This window comes from Oratosquilla oratoria, chromosome 40 (assembly GCF_046742065.1).
Source record: "Oratosquilla oratoria isolate Oo_2021 chromosome 40, ASM4674206v1, whole genome shotgun sequence".
NCBI lineage: Eukaryota > Metazoa > Arthropoda > Malacostraca > Stomatopoda > Squillidae > Oratosquilla > Oratosquilla oratoria.
In genome coordinates, this window is record NC_134816.1 from 43,212,587 (window position 1) to 43,231,077 (window position 18,491).

At 40.5% G+C, this 18,491-nt stretch overlaps 1 protein-coding gene across 1 annotated transcript in view; it reads left to right on the forward strand.

The window, feature by feature from the left end:
* The window catches only part of ry (xanthine dehydrogenase rosy), a 90,379-nt gene that overhangs the window by 56,607 nt on the left and 15,281 nt on the right, over window positions 1-18,491 (forward strand). Inside the window, exons 10-20 of the mRNA XM_076177647.1 lie at window positions 1,160-1,253; window positions 2,639-2,748; window positions 3,735-4,033; window positions 4,546-4,690; window positions 4,918-5,155; window positions 6,525-6,709; window positions 7,608-7,957; window positions 8,654-8,869; window positions 9,857-10,007; window positions 11,123-11,268; window positions 13,340-13,517. Of these exons, the coding sequence (XP_076033762.1) occupies window positions 1,160-1,253; window positions 2,639-2,748; window positions 3,735-4,033; window positions 4,546-4,690; window positions 4,918-5,155; window positions 6,525-6,709; window positions 7,608-7,957; window positions 8,654-8,869; window positions 9,857-10,007; window positions 11,123-11,268; window positions 13,340-13,517 (2,112 nt within the window). The remainder of the gene's footprint in view (window positions 1-1,159; window positions 1,254-2,638; window positions 2,749-3,734; window positions 4,034-4,545; window positions 4,691-4,917; window positions 5,156-6,524; window positions 6,710-7,607; window positions 7,958-8,653; window positions 8,870-9,856; window positions 10,008-11,122; window positions 11,269-13,339; window positions 13,518-18,491) is intronic.

Genomic DNA, 18,491 nt, shown 5'->3' on the forward strand with positions numbered 1-18,491 from the left:
CTTTGTATTTACCTTTTCCCCACAGACAAACCTTTGTTATTTACCTTTTTCCCCACATTTTACCTCATTTACCTTTACCCTTTTGACTCTGGCCTTGCTGTGGATGTACTGTGCCTTGCTGCATTGCTTCTGACCCAGGGCAGTGGGCGAGATGCAGGGATGACCCGTCATCCAGGAGGAGCCAAGAACAGAGGGAGGGAGGGGGGGTGAGGGGGAGTGGAGTATGTGGAGATGAGGTGGGTGGGAGTGGAATTATGCCTCTTGATTTTGGCTACCTCCCCTGTAAGGGGGAAAAGCCCTTGGTATATGTATGTACTACCATTACCCAGGACGATAGGTGAGATGCAGGTGTGACCCTTCATCCAGGAGGAGCCAAGATGAGGGGGATGGAGGGGTGGTGACTGGGAGTGGAGTATGTTGGGGATGAAATTATGCCTTTTAACTTTGGCTACCCCCCCCCCTTGTAAGGGGGGAAAAGCTCTTGGTATATCACAACAAAGTAATGTCGTAGCACATTGATAAAATTATACTAATGACCCACTTTCGGAGAAGAATAAGCTAAAGTTAAAAGATCCGTATATTTCGATCACTATCTGTGATCCTCTTCAGCGCGCGCGCACACACACACACACACACACACACACACACACACACACACACACACACACACACACACACACACACACACACACACACACAATGGAAAAACAAGAGGTCATGAAAAGAAAATCAAAAAGGATAAATATAGAAAAGATCTGAGAAGAATAGCTTCCCACACAGAGTGCTGAATATCTGGAACAACTTAGATAAAGAAACAGTATGTGCAAATACTATTCAAGATTTTATGAAAAAAAATTGATGCTGAAAGATACAAAGACGGGTCACCACAAGCATAGCTCCCTTCCCGTATAATACAACTAGGTAAATACAACTAGGTAAACACACACACACACACACACACACACACACACACACACACACACATCTGCTGAAGAGGATCACAGATAGTGACCGAAATATACGGATCTTTTTACTTTCGCCTATTCTTCTCCGAAAGTGGGTCATTAGTATAACTTTGGCGTATGTAATGTATGTATGTAATGTATGTATGTAATGTATGTATGTATGTATGTAATGTATGTATTTATGCTTATTTCAGGCCATAGGAGGAAACATCATGACAGGATCTCCCATCAGCGACCTGAACCCGCTCCTGATGGCCAGCGGGGCCCAACTCACCCTCAGGAGTCTTGGTACGTACACGTAGGAGTCCCGGACCACGTGCCGGACTCGTCATCGACAGCTGTTACCCTCCCGGATGAGAGCTCAGAGCTCATATGTGGCTCGATCTATATGTAGTTCTGTGACTTATTACATACACACACACACACACACACGCACACACACACTCCTTGCCCAACAGAGCTGGAGTGCCGGCTTACAGTGCTATGGTGCCTTTTTTTTTAACCCTGGGATTGAATGCGGTACCATTATACCAGCAAGCCGGCGTGTGTGTGTGTGTGTGTGTGTGTGTGTGTGTGTGTGTGTGTGTGTGTGTGTGTGTGTGTGTGTGTGTGTGTGTGTGTGTGTGTGCGCGTGCATTCCTGCTCGCCATAACATTATCAACTTCAAGATAGCGTCCGCTCTAGAAGTAGTGTGTTTGTGTTATATTATTTGTCCCTGTAAGTAGAACGAAAACATATGCATTTTAATCTAGACACGTGCACACACACACAAACACACACACACACACACACACACACACACACACACACACACACACACACACACACACACACACACACACACACAGTGGTTAGAGTTCCTGGCTGCCACTACGGCGGTCCGGGTTCGAATCTCGTTCAGGGCTAAAATAATTTCAGTATCGCTGCGCTGCGGGTCGTTACTCCAACTCTCGTGAGTGGGGAGTTGGGTGTGTGTGTGTGTGTGTGTGTGTGTGTGTGTGTGTGTGTGTGTGTGTGTGTGTGTGTGTGTGTGTGTGTGTGTGTGTGTGTGTGTGTGTGTGTGCGTTTAAGGTCATAGCATTACCCATAGATCGGTCATACATGAGCTCTGAGCTCTCTTCTGGAAGGGTGAAAAATGTCGATCACAAGTCCAACATGTGATCCAAGACCATGGTGAATGACAGACTGCTCGACAGAGCAGTGGTAACATTCGCAACCGCTGCTCCAACGGTCAGAGTTCGAATCCCGCCCCGGGCTGACTTATCACACACACACACACACACACACACACACACACACACACACACACACACACACACACACACACACACACACACACACACAATAAAACAAACAAACAAACACACACACACTATTTCCCTCCAGGAAGAGAGCTCACAGCTCATATATGACCGATCTATCGGTAATGTTGTGACTTTACACACACAAACACATACCCAACCCCCCGCTCACGAGAGATGGACTAACGACCCGCAGCGTAGCGATACTGAAATTATTCCAGCTCTGGGTGGGATTCGAACCCGGATCGCCGTAGTGGCAGCCAGGAACTCTAGCCAATGTGTGTGTGTGTGTGTGTGTGTGTGTGTGTGTGTGTGTGTGTGTGCGTGTGTGTCTACCTTATTGTAACACTTTTTTCATTTTCTCTCCCGCAGAAGGCGAGCGCGTTGTTCCCATGGACGGCTCCTTCTTCACCGCCTACCGCAGGAACATCGTTCGGCCTGACGAGGTCCTTGTCTCCGTCCACATTCCCTACACGCATGAAGTGAGTATAAACATCAGAGCTGTGCGCGTTCCTCGGTGCGTTCCTCAGTGCGTTCCACCGCGGTTAGCGTTCCCAAACTATTAAAGCAATATAGGTCCCGGTATACGTGGCCTACTTTTGGATGTGGCCTACTACGAATGTTTTTCTTTGGTATAGTATGTGGCCTACCGGACTTTTATTTCGGTATGAACCTCCTGTCTCTTAAGAAGCTTTAATTATGTGGGAGCGCTAACCGCGGCCAAACTAAAGCGGAACGCACCGAAGAACGCGCCCAGCTCTGGTAAAAATGACACTATCGAAATGCCTAACTTTTGAAGGAGTTCTTGCTTTCAGATCAAACAGGGAAGTAATATTCAATGGTCCGTGGATTTTCTTCATCCCGCGTATGAGAGAGAGAGAGAGAGAGAGAGAGAGAGAGAGAGAGAGAGAGAGAGAGAGAGAGAGAGAGAGAGAGAGAGAGAGAGAGAGAGAGAGAGAGAGAGAGAGAGAGAGAGAGAGAGAGAGAGAGAAGGAGAGAGAGAGGCAGGCAGAGGCAGAGAGAGATAGAGACAGAGATATAGATACAGACAGAAACAAAGTCAGAAAGAAAGAGAGAGAGAGAGAGAGAGAGAGAGAGAGAGAGAGAGAGAGAGAGAGAGAGAGAGAGAGAGAGAGAGAGAGAGAGAGAGAGAGGCAGGCAGAGGCAGAGAGATAGAGACAGAGATATAGATACAGACAGAAACAAAGTCAGAAAGAGAGAGAGAGAGAGAGAGAGAGAGAGAGAGAGAGAGAGAGAGGGGGGGGCAGGCAGAGGCAGAGAGAGATAGAGATAGATACAGACAGAAACAAAGTCAGAAAGAGAGAGAGAGAGAGAGAGAGAGAGAGAGAGAGAGAGAGAGAGAGAGAGAGAGTCTTCTTCATCCCACCTCCCCTCCTTTCCCCCCCCCCAACCATCTCCTTCCTCCCCATAACTCAAAAACCTCCTCCTCTTCCTCCTCCTTCTTCAGGACGAGTACCTCTTCGGGTACAAGCAGGCCCGTCGCCGAGACGACGACATCGCTATCGTGAACGCAGGTTTGCGGGTTGCCTTCCATTCGGGGACCCACGTGGTCCGCGACCTCGCCCTGGCCTTCGGGGGGATGGCCCCCACGACAGTCATGGCGCCCAAGACCCAAGAGGCCCTTCTCGGGAAGTCCTGGGACGAGGATCTTATGGATAAAGCCACGCCGCTACTCCTTGAGGACCTTCCACTTGCGCCCTCTGCCCCTGGGGGAATGATCCAATACCGGAGGGCCCTGACGTTGAGGTGGGTTCTTCGCACGGGGGGGAACGGGGGTGTCCGTGGGGGATTTTTGGTAAGTGGAGGGGGGGGGCAATTTTTTTTTTTTTTTTTTTGTATGGGGAGGTAAGGCAAAATTAAAGATATCATACATATAAGGTCAATAGTATAGGGATCACATTTCAAATTGGCCCTAGAGGCATATATCTACATTACCTACATAAGTTACATTTCGACTTTCATCAGCTATACTGATATACTCGAACTTAAATTTCTTAACGAAATTATACATGGTAACCGGCAAAGTTTCAAACACTCTAGATTTCTAAGAGGGGGAGCTCCTAGAAACATGTTTAGTACTAGAGTCCAGAGAGGTGCTGTAAATACATTTATCGTTGACAATGATTACCTCGTATTGTCTGTATTAAGTAGAAATCCTGTTCTTTTTTATTATGGCTTAATTCCTAAAGTCTCCACAATTATATGATAAAGTTTAGGCGGTATATAAATAATTAAGTCACCCCTCCTTCTATTTACAGTTTCTTCTTAAAATTCTTCCTGAGTGTTAAGGGGAGACTAAACCAAAAACTACCCAACGTCGTTCCTCCACTCACTGCCAGTGAAGAAGCTGCGACACAAGTACACAAAGAAGAACCATTTATGAGCACCCAATTCATTCAAAAGGTAAGGAAAAAACGACAACATATTTTGAGGATCGCTCTCATAAATACTTTTTGAAACTTGTGAGTACTACAAAATGAGTTATGACAAAATTAAAAAAAAAAAAAAATAAAAAAAAAAAAAGATTAACTCTGAACATGTATAGAACAAAGATGTCATTCATGTCCACAGCCACTCCAAGACTTCACATAGCGAACCCTTGACATTGAACCACAACTACTTATTTACAGGTTTCGGAGCACCAGCCAGCAATTGACCCTATAGGACGACCGATGGCTCACACGACGGCCATGCAACAAGCGACAGGCGAAGCTACTTACGTTGACGACATCCCTCGTCTTCACAACGAGCTGTACGGTGCGTTTGTCCTCTCCACGCGCGCGCATGCGCGAATCCTGGCCATCGACGAGTCCCGTGCCATGAAGGAGGCTGGGGTAGAGCGTTTCATCTCCGCTCGGGATATCCCTAGTAAGGATAAATTTTCTTACATTGTCGACATTGACTATCATAGTTCTCGTATATATTATTCTGTGACTAACGAATGAAATAGACTTAGTAACAATGCAGTAAGCAATGAAATAATTGGTTGTTTTAGATTAGATAACTTTATGAAAAGTGGTAAGGCCTACCCACTGTAGGCTTTATGGTCTCTTGTAGTCTCCTCAATTATGTTCTTATATTCTACCTGCCGCCAGACGATTTTATTCATTCCAGGAACACTTAGTGTTCACTATAAGTTAACACTAACAACACTTCTGTATCCAATATTTTCTTTATCCAAATATAATTCTATTAAGACTCCAAAATCCGGAAATCGCTATAACTCATAATCAAACAATCCTTCCACAATTTACTAAGCCAATAGAAAAAAATTCTAGTATCTAATTTTCTAGATTTTGAAATTTTATTCAAAATACCAGATTCCTTTAAAACACACACAAAAAATGTACAGTGGTGACAGACGGAAATCAACCAAAGGGAAATATGTTCCCTTTTATTTTTCTATCGTTATTATAAACTCACAACAATGGGCTCATTTCGGTCATAGTGTCCAAAAACAAGTTTGTGTCCGTATTTTTATGAGAGAAGAATAAGGTGTAATGTTACATTACACCTTATTGCATTTCAATGGTGAAGAAAGTACATTAAATGTACTTTCTTCACCATTGAAATGTATTTGCCTTATCAGATCAGACGCTCGTTTGGTGGATTCTCTGATCAGCGTTTTTGTATCATCCTCGTCAATTGTAATTGTTACTTCGAATTATGTGTTCGTTTCATCATCTGCTCTTCATGCCAAATAAACTAATTATTATTATTATTATTTTGTTTACGGTATATCACATGTTTGGATGGAACAAAGCGATCGTTTTTACGAGGTTTGATTAACGAAGTTAGGTTTGTTGAGGTTCGTTTTATCGAGGTTCGGTCTATCAAGGTTAGCCTTATCAAGATTCGGTTTATCGAGGTTCGGTTTACCCAAGTTCGGTTTGTCGACGTTCGGTTTACCCAAGTTCGGTTTGTCGAGGTTTGTCTTATCGAGATTCGGTTTATCGAAATTCGATTTACCGAGGTTCGTTTTATCGAAATTCGATTCATCGAGGTTCGGTTTATCGAAGTTCGGTTAATCGAAATTTGATTTACCGAGGTTCGGTTGATCGAAATTCGGTTTACCGAGGTTCGACTTATCGAAATTCGATTTATCGAGGTTCGGTTTATCGAGGTCCGGTTTACCCAAATTCGGTTTATCGAGTTTCGGTTTGTCGAGGTTTGATCAAGATTCGATTCATCAATGTCCGTTCCATCGAGGGTTTAATCTTCCTCTCTCCACCACCAGAGGAATGCAACACAACGAGTGCGATCTCCAAGGACGACGAGGAAATCTTCGCGTCTGAAAAGGTCATCTTCGTTGGCCAAGTGGTGGGCGTCGTCCTGGCGAAGGACCAACAAACAGCTCAGCGGGCCGCAAAACTCGTCCAAATTACCTATGAAGATATAAAACCCTGTATCGTCACTATTCAGGTAAGAAGGGACTGAATGTACACGTGAATTTTCAGTTCACAGCAAGCAGGCACCTAAGCTCCGCCCATTTCCTGTCGGGGCACAAAACGTCACAGGTGAAGGTGTGGAACATGCTGTCTGATTGGTTGATTCGGCTTCTGCGCATATTTCTCATTGGGTGGATGGAACCATTGTGGGAGATTCAAAGTGAAAGTTAGTAAAGATTAGTTTTAACTTGTCAGCTATAGAGGTTTCCCTAAACTGGGCAAAATTGTCTGGCAAAAGTTAAAAGTAACCCTTTCTCTGTTGTATGTTCCATATAGAAATAGGCTCCACCGTAAGGACTCGAACCTTTGCCTTAGCAACTGCTTATTATGAAGCAAAGATGATAGCCTTGAGCTTTGCTTCATAATAAGCAGTCGCTAAGGCAAAGGTTCGAGTCCTTGCGGTGGAGCTTATATCCTTTTGTCAAAATGACACACGTTCCATATGACCAGGGCAAGGGAATTTTCACGGGGTGAGAGAAACCTAAACTTAAAGGGTTTAAAGCTCAACTAAAATATCACTTGATTTTAAGTCTTCTGTTGCTCTTTGTACCCTATAGGATTTATTCTGGTTGTTGTTTGGCCATTCATTCATCTAAAGCTGGAGTCGCTAAACTGGCCTGTAGGCCTGTGAGATCGGTTCATCCAGCCTACCACCACACTGTACATGTCATTTTCTTCTTTTTTTCTGTTTTTGGTAGAATATTAAATTTGTAAATAAATAAATAAAATTGTTATGTGGCCCACACTCATCAGTATCTCAGTTATCTTCCCCATTGTGAAGAAAATTTGTTGACTTCTGATCAAGGCAAACTCATCCAGTACTCACAGTTAAGAATACACTCACGTCCTTCTTCCTCTGTTCCCTTCTACAGGATGCCATCAGGGAGAAGTCTTGGTGGGAGCCTACCAACCTAAAGAAGGGCAATATGGAGGCAGGCCTGAAGGAAGCAGCACATGTAATTGAGGGTGAACTCCACATGGGTGGCCAAGAGCACTTCTACCTCGAGACCAACGTCACCCTTGCTGTGCCCAAGGAGAACAACGAGATGGAGGTCTTCGGTTCAACACAGAACCCTTCTATGGTGCAGGACGTGACTGCAAAAGCTTTGGGGGTCCCTGCCAACCGTGTTGTGGTTCGTGTTAAGAGGCTTGGTGGCGGGTTCGGAGGCAAGGAGACAAGAACCATTGCTCAGTCGCTACCTATCACGGTGGCAGCCAAGATGTAAGCTTTGTCTCAAAGATATTTGGTTGGTATTTAAAAAAGAAAATTGAGATTATAAGATGTGCAATCAGTCACAAGTCACATTACCTTTTCAATGCCTAAATGCTGTTGTATCGTTTGAAATTAACTTTAGAAACTCTCTTTCATTGCAAGACAATTAATGAATTGGCAATTGTTCGAACTTCTGGTCAATTTTACCCACTCCTTTCAAAGATATGAATGCTGAAATCAAGCCCCTTCTTTCTCTTCAGTGTTCTAACAATGGCAGGTCTAGTGTTTCTAGCCTCTTATCATATGACTTATCTGCAAGGCTGTGTATGTATTTACATAATTCTAATACATGGGGAGGGAACTAAACTCAGGATCCTTCATCTTATTTTCCAACTATCACGTCTAGTTTTGAATTCACTTACAGTTTTAGCTTGATGAACAGGTAGATCTATATACCATAGGTTTCTACCCCCTCACAAGGGAGGTAGCCAAGTCAGTATGCAAGTACTGTACCCACTCCCACCCATTCCACACCCATCCACCACCCTTTCCTCCCCCTCATCTCCACTCCTCAGGTAGACAGATACAGAGGAAATTTTTCAGCTTAAACTTGTGTGCCTTTCTTCCATCTTCAATAATATCTATTTCCATCCATGCTCATGTCTGTATCACATTAAGAGTTAATATAACTATCTCTGTCTTCAGAGTAGGTCGGCCCGTGAGGAACATGTTGGACCGGGACGAGGACATGCTTATGACCGGGACACGACACCCATACTTTGTCAAGTGGAAAGTAGGTACCACGGATGAAGGCCTTATTACTGCCGTCAAAATGGAATTCTACTCCAACTGCGGCTCCTCGCTCGACCTCTCCCTCGGTGTTGCACATCGGACCCTCTTCTCTTGCGATAACTGCTACAGGTATTTGGCCTAACGTTTGGGTTCCCATTTCCCTTCTCAGTTCTTCCTATTGGGACCTACATTGGGTACTGGCAAGTGGCAGTCCTGCACAATGGATGTCAGAGAGATGCTGTCAGTATGTTCACTTCCATGTGTCAATTGGTGACACAGAAGCAATCCCAAGAAACTATTGATACAGAGGATCTAATAGAATGGGATAGTAGACATACAAGAGGACACGGAAAGAAAATCAAGAAAGACAGTTATAGAGGGGACCTGAGAAAGAACAGCTTTCCCCACAGAGTAATAGACATCTGGAACAAGTTGGACAAAAAAGTGGTGTGTGCAAAAACAATTCATGAATTTAAAAACAGTTTAGATAAAATGAGATATGAAGACGGGACACCACGAGCATAACTCCCCTTCCTGTAAAATACAACTAGGTAAATACATTGATGCAATACAAACAACAGTCTTAAATTTCTTCCTGGAGAGATCTGTGGGAGGTGTTCAAGGATCCCTACCAACTGCTGTGGAGCAGGTCTTCAATGAAATATGAAGCAACAAAGCAACAGTTATTATAATATATGTATATATATATATATATATATATATATATATATATATATATATATATATATATATATATATATATATATATATATATATATATATATTTATATATATATATATATATATATACATATATATTTGTCTTATTATGACATTTGGAAATGAACCCTCTTACTTGGATTTGAACCCTTGCCTGAGTGGCTTGCTTTTTATAAGACAAAAACCGTGATGGTATGGTCTTCGTCTTATAAAAAGCAACCCGCTCAGGTAAGGGTTCGAATCCCAGCAGAAGAGTTTATTACCAAATATATATATATATATATATATATATATATATATATATATATATATATATATATATATATATATGTATATATATGAATGTAGTCAAGATCTGCATGAACATCATTAATTCTAACAACTATTTCACTGCAGGTGGCCCAATGTGGACCTGACAATCTTCCCTTGCCGGACAAACTTGTCTTCCAACACAGCCTTCCGTGGTTTTGGAGGTCCTCAGGGTCTGCTGGCCTGTGAAGACATGATGGCCCGCATTGCTGCAACTCTGGACCTCAGTCCTCTGCAGGTGGGTAATGATTCCATTTTGCTGCTAGCAGCAGTCTCAAAGTCCCCGAGACAACTTCTGATTATTGTTGTGTATTCAGATTCCTAGTTACAGTGGACCTCTCATTAATGGACGATAATTAGCTGTGTTTGCGTTGTTTACGCTATGTTTTTGGTGTTTTTGGTGCTGTTGTTTAGTGCGTGCAATCTCTACGCCACCCAAAAACCACTCCAAATCAACGGATTATTCACATCAACAGACACCATTACCCCCCTTTTAGTCCGTTGATGAGAGGTAGTACTGTATTCAGATTCCTAGGTATTTGTGGTGAATGTGGTGCAGGTAGGGGGTGTGCACTTGGAACCCCCCTGCATGAGATCAAAGGTCACTGTGTAGATAGGAGAGCAAATGGGGCATTGGCTAAGGCCATGATAATGCATATGTGGAGCAAACAGTGAGAACGTGCAAGTTCAAATTTGTTAGAAATAAAAATAGGAGAGCTAGTGGTTTTAGATAAAAGTAGGTTGTAGAATGAGAGAAGTGAGTAAGTGCATTGGGGTATTGAAAAATGAAGGAGAAACTAGTGAAGAAACAGGAATCAAAAGAACCAGGAAATAACTGATATGGTAGGTGAGCAGACAATATTTGTACATTCTTTCATCTTTCACCTAACCTACCCTAACCTCAATAGATTTTGCTCTAGCTTGGACCTGATCTATTCAACTTGACAGCATCAGAGTCTACACTTCGGTTGAATAAAAAGAACCTCTGATTGACAAATTCTGTCAAGTAACTGGACCAGAGGCCATGAAAATAATAATGAAATAATGAATAAGATTATTAATAAATACACAAATCAAATAAAGATATAAATAATAGATAAAAAAAAAAGTATCTCCAATATGCATCCCAGGCTACAAACCATGGTACTTCATCCTTCTCTCAGTCTTTCCCCATTCTTTGCTGTACAAACATATATAGATAAAATATAAATAAAATCATTTAAAATAAACCAATTAAAAGTAAAATAATAATAGCAACTACTGTTTAATCTTTATCTATGTATCATGTAAAGATCTGGTTTCCACTGGTTTATCCTTGTCTTTACCATAATTCCCATTGCTTTATGTACCCAGGTGCGTGAAAGGAACATGTACAAGACTGGAGACTTGACTCACTTTAACCAGGAACTGACATCCTTCACAGGGCGTCGCTGCTGGGACCAGGTCCTCAGCCAATCCAATTATCACACTCGAAGACAGAGTGTTGACCAATTCAATAAGTAAGTAATGGCTTCTTCCCTTTCTATTGAAATCAAGTCCATCAAAGGCCTGTGGTCAAAGAGATCATGGACTGCATGATACAGTGAGTCCTCCTTATACGGTAATTCTTAATCCGTTAAATTCACAGTTACGGTATTTGGTAATTATTACCCTCGATTCTATTTACGGTAAGAAACATTCACAGATATGGTATCCGCTTGTATTTTGTTTACACTGTACTGTTGCACCACCACAACAATCAGTCTCTTCCCATGTTCGGTAATTTTAATTTGTGGTAAGATTTTCAGGAACGCATATGTACCGTATAATGAGGACTTACTGTACCATGTTACCTGTTACCACCTCCAATACCCTCTAAAACAAAGGGCCCCTATATAAACTCGCCAACAATACCTGTCTTGTGATAGGTCCCTGATGATTTCCCAGCTCATATTACCCTTCCTTTGCAGTCCTATTCTACATAGGTCTCAGTCCTTTCCTTCTTCTCATTCCAAATGGGTTCCAAGTGATAACCTGTTTCACTATTCTTCTTGTCCTCATCCTAAGTGCATGTCCTGTCCATCTCCATCTGTTCTTCATTAACCATTTGTCTATATTTGGGACTCTGGTTACCTATCTCATTGCATATGTGACCTCGCCACTTTATTCCAAAAACTTTTGTAGAGCTTTTTCAAAAGTTCTGAGTAAAAAATGTGTAGGATCAATGATGAATACCTGCATGTAATTGTCCTGCAAATTGTACATCGGAGAGAATTGTTACTGTGCTACCCATTTATAAAGCCCATCAACACCCTCATTTCCATCTGGAGGTGAACCCTTTAGGAATGACACTAGTCTCCAGACCAATCTTGAGGTCTTCCCCTATCAATTTCAAAAAGTTTTTTTTTTTTTTAGCTTTTCATATTAGAAAAATGTTTCCCTCAATTGAATAAAACTTCCAATGAGCAGCTAGAATAATGATGTAAATCCTAAACTTAAGGAAAAAGATTGATCACCTTATAGTAGTAGGTGAGGAGCAAGTACTGGTTGTTAGCCTTTCTAATAAAATGATGATGTGGTTTAATGTCACAAACTCCCCCCTATTGGAAGGCTAGGTCAGTGTCCCTCACAGAGGTCTTTGCAGCATGGAATTTAATGAACCATGCCCTTAGTTCAACTTCATTGAAACCTGCCACCAGCGAGTTGAACCAAGGGCGTTCATTAAATTCCGTGCTACAAAGTCCTCTGTGAGGGGCACTGTCCTAGTCTTCCAATAGGGGGAGTTTGTGATGTTAAACCACATCATCATCATCATATTAGAAAGGCTAACATCCAGTACTTGCTCCTCAACTACTACTATAAGCTGATCAATCTTTTTCCTTAAGTTTAGGATTTACATCATTATTCTAGCTGCTTCCTGGAAGTTTTCTTCAGTTGAGGGAAACATTTTCCACAGTTAAAAAGAGTTAAAACTTCAAACTTCATTACATATAATCATCTCAACAAGCAGATTATTCCTATCACTGTGTGGTCAGTAAATTTGTTTCTGTCAATTTCTTGGTGAAATCTATGGTATGATAGCTCAAATCTATTGTTTATCATCCGCTTTCAATGTCTTTAACCAACTATCCCCCCCAACACTGTGTGCACTGGTGGCATAATTGGAAATGTGCTGATTTTGCGATCACTTAGTTGTGGGTTTGAATCCTTCATTCCTCTGTGGTTCCTGACAATCCTAGTGTGAAGTGCAAAGGTGACAGCTTAAGCCATGGTTACTCAGTGCTTCCTGGCACAGACTCACCTCTAGTAATTCTTCTCTTTATTTATACTTATAGTTAGAATATGCCATTCCTCTCCTTATTGCATATGTTTATTGTATATGCAATTCTCCTTTAATGTATATGTAATACCCCTTTATTGTATATGTAATACTCCTTTATTGTATATGTAGTACTTAATCTCAATATATATAGTAAATGCTTTATATAAGTAGTCTATGTAGTCATTACATTATATAATTGACTTAACCACCACCTCACCCCCAACATCTCCTCATTCACCGGCAATAAAACAACCCCTTCATTCCGGCAGGTCCAACACCTACCGGAAGCGAGGGTTGGCTGTAGTCCCGACAAAGTTTGGGATCTCGTTTACGGTGCTTCACCTCAACCAGGCAGGGGCACTGGTCCTTGTCTACCGTGATGGCTCCGTCCTCCTCACCCATGGCGGTACAGAGATGGGTCAGGGACTTCATATCAAGATGCAACAGGTTTGTGGTCTGCTGTCCTGTTGATGTCTTTGTGCCCTATCGCTGTATCTCCCCAAACACCGTCCCTCTTTCACACAGCGCAATGAATTACATTGGAAAACATACATACATATACCAAGGCTTTTTCCCCCTTACAAGGGACTTAGCCAAAAAGAAAAAGACATAAAACCATTCCCACCCATTCCATCCCTAAATACACTCCACCCCCCTCCACCCTCCCTTTTATCTTAGCACATCCTAACCTAACCATTGGAAAACATACACAGACAAAAAATTAGGTTAAATCCTAAGAATGGAAAAGGCAAGATTTAAAGAAGTTTCTACTGACAACTGTTCCTCTCTTCCTAATACTATAAGCCAGTGATGCAGAAATAGTTCCACACTAAGACAACAGTCAAATATTTCTTCCCAGATGGATTTGTGGGAGGGCCAGTGGGATTGTTACCAGTTGCTTTGAAGCTGTGGGTTTTCAGTCAAGGTCATGACTTTCACATCTGAATTAATGCAATATTAGTTTACACAATGCTGCTCAAAGGTAATGAATTTCTATGACTATATAATCTATGTGACAGGTTGCAGCACGTGTTCTCGAGCTCCCAATAGAAGCTATCTACATTAACGAGACGTCTACTGACAAGGTCCCTAACACCTCACCTACAGCTGCATCGGCATCTTCCGATCTCAACGGCATGGCTGTCCTGGTGAGTAAATCCTCCTACATCTACTTTGGAATATTCACTCATTTATTTATTTATTTATTTATTTATTTATTCATTTTTTCTGAGGGATGGAATGGGTGGGCGTGGTTTTTATGCCTTTGTTTTTTGGCTACCTCCCTTATAAGGGGGAAAAAAGCCTTTGGTATGTGTTTGTATGTAAAATTCAAGTGGGACTAAGCACATAAGGCCACCATCACAATGGCACATACAGAACATCAATTCTTGAACATCTCACAAGTCAAAGAAATCAGTTCTAGACCAAAAAAATAGGGAAATGTTTGCTTGTCAACCAAAATATCAGTCCTTGACTAACCCATACAGAGGAAAATGGGACAAAATTCAAAGTTTTTTGAAAAACATCACCTTGATAAAGTTGTATCCAGTAGATTGGTAAACTTGTTACAGTCCTTGACCAAATCAGTTCTCGCAGTTTTCTAGAATCAGTTGTGATCAAGAACAGAGGGTCTACTGTATATGGGGCATCATTTGGTGGACCTACACTGTTTGCTAAAGCCAAAAATCATTATATCAAGGTTTGTAATTCCAATGAAGCTTTGTTTTTGTTTTTTTCCTCAGAACACATGTCAGATCAAGTGACCCAATCCTATTGGATTTCACACTTCCTTTAACAAAATTTACTTTGACCTAACTCCAAATTATGAATTTCCGAGTACTTCTGGCCTTTCCAAACCAATTTACCATTTTCTGTGCATTGGACAATGAATGATCTGTGTCACAGAACATACGCCATCAAATCAAGTGTGCTATCTTCACTGGGTAACAAACTTCTTTTGACTAAAATTATGGTGACCTCACCCACAGTTCCTAATTCCTGACCTCCCACCAGTGATCTTTGTATTTGACCTTGTGTTACCTGTTCCATCATAGCTATAACCAGCATTACCCATAGATCAGGCCAGCTCTGAGCTCTCACCCCAAGAGTAATAGGTTTTGATCAAGAGTCTAACATGTAATCCAAGACCATGTTAAACTCGGACAACAATCTTTCTTCCTTGAATGAGTTATGGACAGGGTTGTGGTGCAAATTTTATTGATGCTGCAGCTCTGAAGGACTTGATAAAAGCCTACCATCCCTATCACGTTTCTATATACAGTGGCCCCACTGCATGTCACATGATGATTAAATATTTTGTGTTTGCACTCCTTAATTATCATAGAATAAATATAATCATCAAACAAATAAAGAAAGAGCCAACCATTTGCAGAGTTACTGGAGCAGTGCTTTCGCTTGCTCCAGCGGCTTTGCAATCCTGTTTACTGGGAAATTTGGTGGTTGTTACTTGTTACACGAGGACTGCGAGTTTCCCGCAAGAGCTCTGGAGCAACATACTGATTGATTACTTGTGCCACCACAGAATGCATGCAAGAAGATAAAGCAGAGGCTGGAGCCCTTCCAAGCAGCTAATCCAAAGGGAAAGTGGAGAGACTGGGTGCAAGCAGCCTATTTTGCACGAGTCTCCTTGTCTGCAACTGGATTCTACAAGTAAGTGGAGAAGAGTAAATCTTGGCATCTAATAAGTCTGTTCAGAATAAAAATTTTAGAGGTCAGCTCATGTGCTACCTTATAAGGACACTTCGATGCATTACTTTTATTTATCTATTTATTTGTTTATTCATCTATACTGATATTATAGTATATATATATATATATATATATATATATATATATATATACATATATATATATATGTATACATATATATATATATATATATGTATATATATATATATATATATATACATATATATATACATATATATATATATACATATATATATGTATATATATACATATACATGTATACATATATAAATATATATATATGCATATATATATATATATACATATACATATATATACATATACATATATATATACATATACACATATATATACATATACACATATATATACATATACATATACATATACATATACACATATACATATATATATACATATATATATACATACATATATATATACATACATATATATACATATAAATATACATATATATACATATATATATACATACATATATATACATATAAATATATTATTTTTCTTCTTCTTTTCCCAGACAATTTTACTCAAGTGAAAAGTAGACTTGGGACAAAAATGTGGCCTTAGTCAATCAAGACTTGTTATTTGCTTAACATCTGAAAGCAATTGTACACTACAGTATGTTACTTCATCATACAATGTCTCACACAAACAATCCCTCGACAACAACAAAGTACACTATGTCGTCCTTGAATGACCTATGGGCCTGCCTGGTGACTTTAGTCAGTTATCTGGGAGCTGTAGGTCTTCTTCAAGAGAGACCTGGGGCAACGGATTGAGTGATTGATCACTGCATTGAAAAAGATAACGTAGAGCTAATATAACATGTCTGCCCTACCAATCTAACCTGGACAGAATTTATACTAGTCAAACAATTATCTCAGATGAAGGAGTATTTTTTTTGTTTATGCTGGTGGTATAATTAGAAGTATGCTGCATCAAATTATTTTTCATACATACTTCCTCACCCCCCATCCCCACCCATTCCACCTCATGCACCACATCATCCATATACAACCATTCTTCATCCACCCGTCTTTTGTCCTCTCCTGTCCCTTCCTCAACAGACATTCCCCTCTTTCCCAAAGCCCCTTTTACGCCATCCATCCTAGGTTGACCCCTCATGTTCACTCCTTCCATCTCTGCCTTCCACACCTCTTTTACTAGTCTTTCATCACTAATTCTTTCCATGGTTTCATGCTTGTTTGGTTGTGGGTTCAAATCCCAAACTCCCCTGCACTTCCCAGAAGTGACTATTACCTGACCTAACAATCCATGTGTATAGGATGAAGGTGATTCCTTTGATCACAGCTACACGCCCAATGGCGTAGGCTCCCCCCTAAATACATAAATAAACATCAACAAAAGGAAAGGAGAACAAGTTATTCAATCTAACAAATACAGAAATTATATACCAATTACTCAATTGTATTTGAGAATGGCTTTAACAATTCAATCTGAACGCAGCATACTCTAGTTAATTTTAGATTTATCTAGCCATGTTTTACAAGTCAGTTTGATCTTGTAGTATCTTGTATGTAGGTATGTTCTTAGTCTCCTTTTTCCCTTTACTTCAATTGCACATACGACCCCCTTTTCTTCCTATCACTCTTTTTCTAATAATACAATTAAAAAAAAATCTGATTAGTAAAAAGAAAAATTAATAAATAAAATAATAATAACGATAATAATAATAAATCCATAATGGCAATGCATGAAAAGATATTTGTACCGCAAGTATGATCTCACATGAGTAGATGCAATGTTAGTCGTAATTAGCATTAAAACAAGTTGCAGATCACATGAAGAATCATCACCCTAGAGTTTGACAGGGTGACAATTCTTCATATAGGCTATCCTAGGGTGACATTTCTTCATGTGGGCCATCTTTGGTTGTACAAGTTGATGAGAATAAGCATAACCCTCATTCAACCTAACCTAATCTTTGTTTCACTGTTGATATTCAGTGTACTGGGGTGACAAATTCTTCAGATGGGATCTCATGGGGTGACGACTCTTCATGTGGGCATTCTGGGGTGACAATTCTGCCCATTATCTCCTCATAAATCCCCTTCTTCTTCCTGCAGGACTCCCAACATCTACCCATATAATTTCGAGAAGAATGAAGGCACCCCCTTCAGTTATTTCTGCTATGGTGCTGCAGTGTCTGAGGTTGAGGTGGACTGTCTTACCGGAGACCACAAGGTAATTACATATATACATATATATATATATATATATATATATATATATATATATATATATATATATATATATATATTTTTTTTTTTTTTTTTTTTTTTTTTTTTTTTGTCTTAGCCTGTACCACCCTTGCAAGAGCTGCAAATTATGTGAAGAGTCTGTGTGCCCTTATACAAGCTTCCAGTTACCTTCATATAGGAGAACTTTCAGAGGTCATGCAAACAATTTAAGAAAAACTACATGGCTAAAGGATGTGAAGTAATACATTTTCCTTATAGATGCATAAATACTTGGAATAGCTTAGAAGGCACTATAGCCAAAGCTCCAAAAATACAGTTATTCAAATCTAAATATGGTAACTGGAAATTAAGGATATAAACCAAGTAAGAACCATAAATATATCTAAGGTTAGGTATGATGAATTGGAAAATGAAAAACTGGACCCTACATGCACTGCTTCTTTAC